We start from the raw sequence: 9,508 nt of genomic DNA on the forward strand, positions 1-9,508 counted from the left end.
CTGTTGGTGATTGTAAGCCAAACAGGATGACGTTATGTCTGCAGTGAGTGGTCCGTGTTATTAATATTCCCCTGCTTAATAATACAAGTCAATTACAGCACATTTTTATGAATTGTGTGAAATGGATAAAATATGTAATACAAAATCGATTATGATGTGACTGTCCATGCTGTAATCAGCGTTAATCACGAAATAGGGGAGTAGATTGCTTATGACAATATGGTCAATGATTTTGCACCAAGGAAAGACAGATACGCCGGGTTTAAGTTTGTGTTTTTTCATTATACAAAAAAATTTGCTTTAGTCTTTATAATTGTGTGTGATTTTCTGTGTAAGAATATAATTTATTATTTTATATTATATTTCGCTTCACATTTGTTTGTATTGGCTATTTTTATGTATAAAGTGTATTTTTATTTTTTACTTGAGCAATTGTTGAATAAATATTTGCCTTTTTCATGTAAATAGTGTGTTTATATTTTTAGGTAATCGTTTAAGCAATAGGTGCCTCACCTTATCCTGCCACATTAAGAGAAATACAATTCATGCTGGGGCAGCACCGCGGCACAGTGGTTAGCGCGTGTGCGGCACAGTTCTAAGGTCTTGGGAACCTCCTGTGTGGGTTTAAATCCAGCTACCGGACTTCCTGTGCGGAGTTTGTATGTTCTCCCTGTGCTTGCGTGGGTTTCCTCCCACATTCCAAAGATTTCAGGTGGATTGACCGGTCCAAATTGTTCCTAGGTGTGAATGAGCGAGCGAGTTGTCTGTCCCTGTGTGCCCTGCGATTGGCTGGCAACCAGTTAAGGGTGTCCCCTGCCCACTGCCCGATGATTGCTGGGATGGGCTCCAGCACCCGTGCTACCCTACTGAGGATAAGCGGTGCAGCTAATGAGATGAGACAATTCATGCTTTGCATACAACAAACTAATTTCTACAAAATGTGTGTATCATTGGTGAATTTACTTTATTAGAGTAAATTTCGGTGAATAGCAAATGGTAACTGTTTTGAATTGCACCATTGGAAAACAACAGGAGCGCTTCAACAGCTTTGCGCAAGTCTTCTGGCAGGCTGATTCACTTTGATGGTCTTGTATGAGACAACAGCGCCACTCAGTGGTGATTGGAGGCACAACTCTAGAACGCACAGAACGGGTAGCGGGTAAGAACCGATTCAAGTGTGTAAATGCAGTTAAAATTATGCTTTACAATGTTTGCACAAATCCAACTATTAAATAATAATTAAAATGATTACTAAAGAGAGCACTTGGTTTTGGTTACGAAACGAATTTAAATTAGTCCTGCTGAGACGAATGCTAAAGGGTTATTGTGTATTGTTTAGCACCCCCTTGTGGTAATTAAAACACTTAATTTTTAAAAACCACAACATTGATTTAAATAATAAGCAGAAAACATGAAGTATCATTTAAGATGCATTCCACATTCAACTTTTTACTTTAAAATTCTGTGGTTGCTTTCTCCTTACTCCCAAAGTAAGCATCATGTCTTAATATGTTGTGTATATTGCTGGCCAGAAACATGGACGTAAGAATAGATATAAGTGGGGAATTTATGCTATAGTGACATCGTACTAGTTAGGCCAGTTGTCCAAACATCAAAAGATATCGAATATGGCTTTGGTCACTTTAAGTTTCCGTACTTTGTGTTCTGTCTTGTGCTATGTAGCGCTCTGTTTTGGTTGTGCAACAACAGGGTGCATTTTTTGTTACCGATTAGCACGAAGGGATACCAGTTTGATATGTATCTCTAAAATAATGTTATTCCTATGTTGTAATTATTAAAGCATAAAATAGGCTCAGCCAACCACTAAACAAGATGGTAGTTTGTGATACAATTTCCCATAAAATCAGTGACCCAAGATATATTTTCAGTACCAGTCAGCGGGCTACCAAGATGGAGACCGCTGTGCTACACAAAAGGGCGACATCGAACGGTAGAATATTACTTTGTCCATTTTAAAGCCAAACGTGAAATTTGTGATTTTTTTTTTCAATTTTTGACATAATTAAAGGTGCAAGTAATAAGCCAAACATTGTTATTTCAGTGTATTATGTTTAGAATAAAAGTTTTGTTTTGTAAAATGTCTATTTTCGCCAGTGACAGAAGTAAATAAAATTAGCCTCACCAGACAAGTGCTTTTCATCATGACTAGGTTTGATTCCTGACTTGACCTGGTTTGACCGCCCTGTTGACGATAAAAAAAACATTGAGAAAATGTTGTGTCATTGAAACCGACATGACACGGCAATCGGACCTCGTTCGAGTAGCCTCGGATCGGCAATCTTGTCCTGCAAGTGCTTGCAAATGATGGCCTCGGCTCTCCGTCCGTTAGCGCGGGTGTCGGGCAAAGCCAGGACTTCGGTTTTTCTTAAGTTGCTCTTTACGGCCGTTGTGGCTGTGGCACGGGCCACCGCAGGGAGGATCTGCTGGTACTTTTGGTCTGAGAAATCCAATTCAGGGCTTGTAGCTGTTCGAGGTCTGAATGGAGGAGCAACCGATCAAGTACATTGTGAGCGTTTATTTTCTGGAATGTGGGCAAGCAGTTAAAAAATTATGATTGCACAATAAGCTTTTGTGTATTATCAGCTTTGTGGAAGTTGAAGTCAGGGAATGGATTAATAAAACAAAATATCATTAAACGCATATTTTGGAAATCCAAAAAGATGTTTCAATCGAAAAAAAGATAGCTAATGCCAAACTAGATGAAGTTTGAGTTCAAGTTTCTTAGAGTGATGTTAGATGGATACCCAATACAAACAGTATATAATCCAAATTAGCAAACAGTGCAAATATTAGTACATGTAGACACATATTTGACAAAAGGAAACCTTCATATAATGAAGAGTTTATTCATTTCGCCTCGTTTAAGTAATTGTACAGAGATTTGTCCAGATTTTATCCTCAGTTCTGGTTGGGTGATTCTGTCATGTTTTGGGGAAGGCCAAAATGCTTGATATCAAGAAGCGATGAAGGTGTGATCATAAGAGAATAGTGTTTAAACATACTCAAATACAAAGTAACAAACAAAACAAGTGGTCCCAAAAACAATTGACAACGTCTCAAAAGCATTGTGTCTTGGTGACTTTTTTCGTTTACGCATTTAGGTCTTGAAAAATGAGGGGGGTGTGAGTGGGGGGTGTAGGGGTTGGTAAACAGGCTGGTCTTTGTCTTCCTTGCACAAAGAAGAACCAGAGAAGGCCGAGACTCCATGCAGCCACAAACCAGACGCCTTGTGTCCTCAAAGATAAACCAAGAAAATATTTGACAACATACTGTTTTTGGTGAAGGGACAAACAATATTTAATGTCTGACATGCTTTGAAAAAATTCCCAGTCCGCTACACAAGTTGATTGTTTTTACGCGGCGAGTTCTTCATTCGTTAGTGTGCCTATACATTTTCCTTTTGAATGATTAATCAATAATTTTCATTGACTGCAAAATCGATAATACAATATGTTTTGGAGTGATTTCCTTTTATATTAATGGTACCAGCCAAAGTCCCAAATCCTATCGTTTTGTTTCATTTTTTTTTCTTTGTTTTGATTTGTGTTCTATTCAAGTTTCTTCTGTAGAGGATTCGTAAAAGAAAACTCCATAAATCCGAGCCAATTGTCACTGTAATGTCAGGTTTATTTCTTGTTTTGACACTTTGTCAGTTTTTTTGTTGGTTTTTGGGACCACTTGATTTGGTACCTTGTACTTGGGTTCCCTTTTTTGTTCACACCATCACTTCTTGCTTCCCTGCATATGCGAGAACTTTATTTGTTTATTACCTTGTACCTAGATTTTATTTATTAAACATAGTTTGTTTAATAAAAATCCCACTGGCGGCAGGAGGCCCTGGGGGCGACCCAGGACACGCTGGAGAGACTATGCCTCTCGGCTGGCCTGGGAACGCCTCGGGATCCTGTCGGATGAGCTGGTGGAGGTAGCTGGGGATAGGGACGTCTGGGCTTCCCTTTTAAGGCTGCTGCCCCCGCGTCCCGACCCCGGGTAAGCAGAAGACAATGGATGGATGGATGGAAACATAATTTGTTTTTGAGAACGCCTTCATTGCTTCCCTGCACATGCGTCTTCTCTGAAATGTGACGGAATGACCCAACATGAACTGAGCGGAGGAGAGAACCAGGATCTTAATACATATGGCCTAACGGGTCATAGGAGAAAGACCAAGAGAAACCACACAAACAAAAGGGAGCTGACTGGCTAACATAAATGAGGGAAAGGACAACAGGTGCACACAATATAAGTTGACAAGACAGTGCCGTACACTCATGAACTCAAAAAAAAACCCCTATCAAACCCATAAACTAAAAGTAGCAAAGATGGAACATAACAATAACTACAAAAATCTAACATTGCTTTTGATTATGGTTACTAAGAAGTTTTTTATTTTCAAACAAACAATACTGATGTAGGACTTTATTCCATTGCAAATGCTCTAAAAATTTGAACTTTGCTAAGTGGAGTCGTAGTATCACAGATTATAGCTGACTTTGCAGGATGGCATAAATAAAGTATCACCTGTGCTTGGTTAGGACAGAGTACACCTGCTGTACCAACAACTCAGCGGCTCCTGGTTTGCAGTGCATGGTTCCATAGACCAGCATCTCACTCAGGTACAGACGCAACTTTTGCAGTGTCTGTCGGTACAAACAGAAGTAATGATTGGTCCGGATGAAAGTACAGTAATGATACCACACAACCAGGTAGGACCTTTAAAGCATTCTTTCCCTTCATAAAGGGACTGCAGTCAACTGAAAACAAAATTTAGGTATATTACACAAATAACTAAGATGAAACCAGGACATAATGTATTTGTTTAAAAAACTTTGTTTTGTTCTTACTCGCCGTATCTTGTTCCAGTTGTCCTGCTTGGCAGTGAATGATGCTCCCTTGTTGAAAGAATGCATTTCGAAATCCCTAGGATAATAACGGCAAAACATCTCAGCCACATGGTAGCCACTGCAAAAGTCTCTAGGGAGGAGAAAGACCAAACACAAATTTGTTTTCACATTATGGTAAAGCCATTAAATGACTTGAGCATGCCATGATATCTTTAAAATTTGACAGAAAAAGCTGAGGTTTCCAGAAGTACAGTTAATTTTGCCCTTTTCTCAATTGTTTTTTAAAGAAAAAAGTGACTACCAACAAATTGCTAACTGCAGTTATAAAACAACTTTGCATGGTGTTACGATGTTGATATTATGTTACCTGGTTATGATTTTATTACCTGGTTGTACTTATTAAAAGAACAGTTGAAATAGGCTTTGTCAACCACTTAATTACCATGCCAGTTAGAAATAAAATGTCCTAAAAAAAAATCACAATGACCTATCAACGGTTAGCTATTATCAGAACCAGTCTACGGGCTACTTAGGTGCTCTTAGGGGGCTTGCTACCTGGTGCTCATGGGTACCATGTTGGAGACCCCTGACCCATGGCAAGTTAACCATGGAAACCTAGTGTAAATTGATGGGAAAAAAATGCATCTATGCAAAGTCATATTGCTAAAAATTTATGTTGGCTCATATTTACAAGCAAGCTTGGGTAAATGAGATTCCCCCTTATTACTATCATTGTGATTTGTTTTTATTATCTCGGATGTTAACGCTACTGAAAATTGGGTTAAAAATCCTCAAATTGAATTGAAGCGGTATGTAATTATATGATAACAAGGAAACTACATCCACTTAAGTTATCCTAATGTAGTCTTGCAAACATTCCATCTATCTATCTACCTTGGTCATATCCCTCGAGTGGTGTGACGGACAGCAAGACAAACAAATACAAAAACAGAGACAATAAAAAAGGGAAAAAGTAGCAAAAAACACACACAAATATTTTTGGACCATGGCCAACCCAAATGCCCAAACACCCAAACAAGTTAAGCACCTCGGCACCCGAGTTGGTCATGCATTCGTGAAACGGGACACAAGAAAGCGGCCATGTCACTTGGGTCAGGGTGACACACTCTTCTGTTTAACAGCAGGGCCCGACAGTTTTCACTGGTTTACCTCTGCCGCATCATACGGGTGCCCTGCCCATCCCTTAGAACATGTCTAAACATCCCACTATCCTTCTACAACACCTCTCCACTCATTCCTATCACCAACAAGAGCTCTAGCTTCCACTACATTCAGACCTCTTTCCTGCAGTGTACTCATAATACCATCCATCCACGTCGATCGCAGCCTTCCTCTTGGTCTCCTTCCATTTTCTTCTGCTCGGTAGATCCTCTTCAACATTCGCTCCTCATCCATCCTCTCCATGAGTCCAAACCAACCGAGTACTCTCTTATCCACACGATTGGTCAGTTCCACTACTACTCCAGTTCTGTCTCTCACAATTTCATTTCCCAAACTATCCAATCTTGTCACTCCTAACATAATCCTCAATCCATTAATCTCAAAAACAGTTAAATTCCTTCTCAAATCTGCGTTCAGGCTCCAAGTCTCTGCACCATACAACACAGTCGGCACAATCACACTCTCATACAGTCCCCTCTTAACAACCACACTCATACTCATGTTTCTCATCACTCTCCTTAGAGCACCCAAAACCTTGCTTCCTTGATTCACTCTGTGCAATACCTAGCACTCCATTCCACCAACTGCAGCCACATCACAACCCAAGTACCTAAAGCTTTCAACTTCTTCCAGCACCTGTCCATGCAACCTTATATTTAACGCCAAGCCCAATCCATCACATGAACACTACATCATCTTACTCTTCCCAACATTCACAAATAACTTACGCCTATCACACACTCTTTCAAACTCCATTAACAACCTTCTCAATGTTTCCTTCAAATCAGGCACTAGCGCTGTGTCATCTGCAAACAACAACCGACTTACCTGGCACACGTTCCACTGTTATCCATCATCTCTACACCTATGCCAAACATAATTTTGAGTAAATTTTGCCCCCAATCTGTATCAATGTATTACTCTTCTTTTGTCCAGAGTTAAGTTTTAAACCATGTCAGCGTATACCGTAAAATTCGGACTACTAGACACATTTTTTTCCCCCCAAGCTTTCAACCATGCGGCTTTTGCAACGATGTGGCTAATTTATGCATTTTGGGCGCCCGAGCAGGAAAGGAGTAAGACAGGTGAAATATATGTGTCCAAGGAAGATGCAGGTTTGATGTCCATTTGCGCTTTGTGCATTAATAAAACAAGCATGAGCCGACCCTCATTGTGGAAAAGGTATCAATGGAAATAGTAGCGCTAACTACCATATGGGAAATCATTTTACAGGTCTATTTATTAGTAAAACTGGATTACAAGAAGCAACGACCAACGAAGCAGAAATGTTTAAAGCGGATTCCCATCAACCTGCCGGCATTATCGTGTGTTTTGGAGTAAATATATTACACGGTTGGATTCTATGGTTTGTCCTTGATGTAACGAAGAAATTTTTGCAGACATTCGAGGAAGTTAAAAACAGCCCAGGGGACATACTGGTGTGACACGTCGGGCTTTATAGTTTGGGGTATATTGTATTTTAATCGTCATGTTTCTCTGATGAGTATATTTTGAAATGGGTTAAACTTTCCAATGATACGTGGCATGACATATTTCAGTGACTGGTGACATCGAACGGACACATATATGTTTATCAAAACACTGGCGGCCCACCGGCAGGCAGTCGAACTTAAAGGGGTTAAAAGTACCCTATATTACTAAAACTCTTTCTGTGTGCCGTATTTCATTGTGTCAGAATCACACACATTTGAAATTGTAAATACGTAATGTTTCAATGTGGGCACGTTCGGCTCATAGTCAGATGCGGCTAATACTTGTACAAAATGTTCTTTCTTTTAAAAATGTACTGGGCACGGCTTATAATCAGGTGCGTCTTATAGTCCGAAGTCTACTGTGCGTTTTTCCCGAATTTTATGTTTTTGGGATTATTTCAAATTGTGTAACAATTTTTGTAGGGGATTTATTTTCAATATACTGCTGCATATAATAATAGTATGCATATTATATAACGAAAAGTGTTTGTGTTATTTGATTGATAAAAGCAACGTTGACACGAGTTATATAATTTTGTATTCTACCAAGTCTGTGAGTAAATAGGTGCTGCATTGTATTTGTAAGGTCTATTATCACTTAAAAAGGGGAAATGCAATCATGAGGTTGACAGTAATGATTTTTCAAAAACAATCAAAATAATTCGTTGTCACCCTTTTCCATACTAGGGTATATCAATTCAGGCAAAAAAGACAATGCACACTTAATACTTGTGAATAGGTGCACTGTCATCTTCATTTTGAGAGAAAAATCTCACTATGAAATGTTGGAATTAAAAAAAAAAACATGTTACGCCCATTGCTCCTTTTTTGTTGTTTATGTATATTAACGTAATGTTATTCATATTTGTAAAAACCGTATGGTTTCTGTGTAGTGGCCCAGTGGGTTTTATTATGGGTATTTAGAGGACTTTTTCGAAACATTTCTATTTGCATGTTTCAAAATTGTTTACCTGCGCACGTTCATTGGCTGGACTGTCAATTCGAGGCTCTGGAGCCATCTTGTGACGTCTCTGGGTAGCCCCGTCATAATTTATATTTTCCTTCCCACTCTCCTTCTTGAAGACTTTTTGTGTCCAGCATCCGGCTGAATATTGAATATGTTTTGAACCCCGCTGTTCTTGTTTCCTACTCGTCGTCTGTGTTCTTTGTCATACGAAGGTGGCTTTGGCTAAAGCTAAAAGCTAGCTGGGGTGACGTAATAGGGCCTCGACAGACGGCGTGTATCTCCATGACAACAGCGTTTCTTTCTTGCGCATTTTGTGGAAGTGTGACAATAAAGGCTGGAATGGCGTTTTACTGCTCCTTCATGGTGAATATTGGTACTACATCATATAGAGATATCTTCAATAGAAGAGTGGGTTAATTTAGAATTACGGGATGCATTGGTTTGATACAATTTACATGGGAGGCGAGACAAATAAATGGCTAATTTGTATATTTAATGTTTGCATATGCCCAAAAAGAGTCTTAGAATCGGCAATTTATAAGGAAAAAGATAAAAAGTCAAACTACGTACACATTTACCTGCACATGTTTATGGTCTCTGTACAAATTATGTTTCAATGACTGTTTACAAAAGGGAACATTTCATCCAATTGGTTTTAAAACACTCCAAAAATTATCCAATTGGTTTTGAAACACAAAAAAATGATACAGACACATACACACATGCATATATATTTAGAGATAAAACCTTTTGTTGAAAGTAATATCTCCATTTTAAGCTCTAGGCCTACCTTTGTTCTTTTGCATTGAAAACCTCAGTGCAAAAAGAATATTGTAGAAGTGTTTTATTGCATGAAATTTAATATGTCAATTGATGAATTTGAATAAAAAAGGCAAGTACGAAAAAATGCAGCCACCTTTTTGAGCGTTCGTCATGAGCGCAATGAAATATATACAGTAGTTATATGAGAGCACATGAAGGAACACTAGAACTACCCTAAA

The 9,508-nt window shown here is 38.9% G+C and overlaps 1 protein-coding gene across 1 annotated transcript; it reads right to left on the reverse strand.

Annotated features, from left to right (window-relative positions):
• Positions 1-945: 945 nt before the first annotated feature.
• spata4 (spermatogenesis associated 4) lies at positions 946-8,770 on the reverse strand. Its single transcript, XM_088343999.1, has 6 exons — positions 8,512-8,770; positions 4,866-4,995; positions 4,543-4,661; positions 2,273-2,496; positions 2,144-2,203; positions 946-1,134 (listed from the first exon to the last, which is right to left on the reverse strand). The coding sequence occupies exons 1-6, from the start codon at positions 8,586-8,588 to the stop codon at positions 1,040-1,042; spliced, it is 705 nt and encodes a 234-aa protein (XP_088200125.1). The 5' UTR covers positions 8,589-8,770; the 3' UTR covers positions 946-1,039.
• Positions 8,771-9,508: the final 738 nt, after the last annotated feature.

This window comes from Urocampus carinirostris, chromosome 9, assembly GCF_059441175.1.
Source record: "Urocampus carinirostris isolate Australia breed hairy pipefish chromosome 9, RoL_Ucar_1.0, whole genome shotgun sequence".
Lineage (NCBI taxonomy): Eukaryota > Metazoa > Chordata > Actinopteri > Syngnathiformes > Syngnathidae > Urocampus > Urocampus carinirostris.

Coding starts and splice junctions, on each gene's coding strand:
- spata4 (XM_088343999.1), bottom strand. CDS start 8,588: ATGACGGGGCTACCCAGAGACGTCACAAGATGGCTCCAGAGCCTCGAA. Junction 4,996..8,511: donor CAGCCAATGAACGTGCGCAG/GTAAACAATTTT, acceptor TCTCCTCCCTAG/AGACTTTTGCAGTGGCTACC. Junction 1,135..2,143: donor TGATGAAAAGCACTTGTCTG/GTGAGGCTAATT, acceptor TGTGCGTTCTAG/AGTTGTGCCTCCAATCACCA.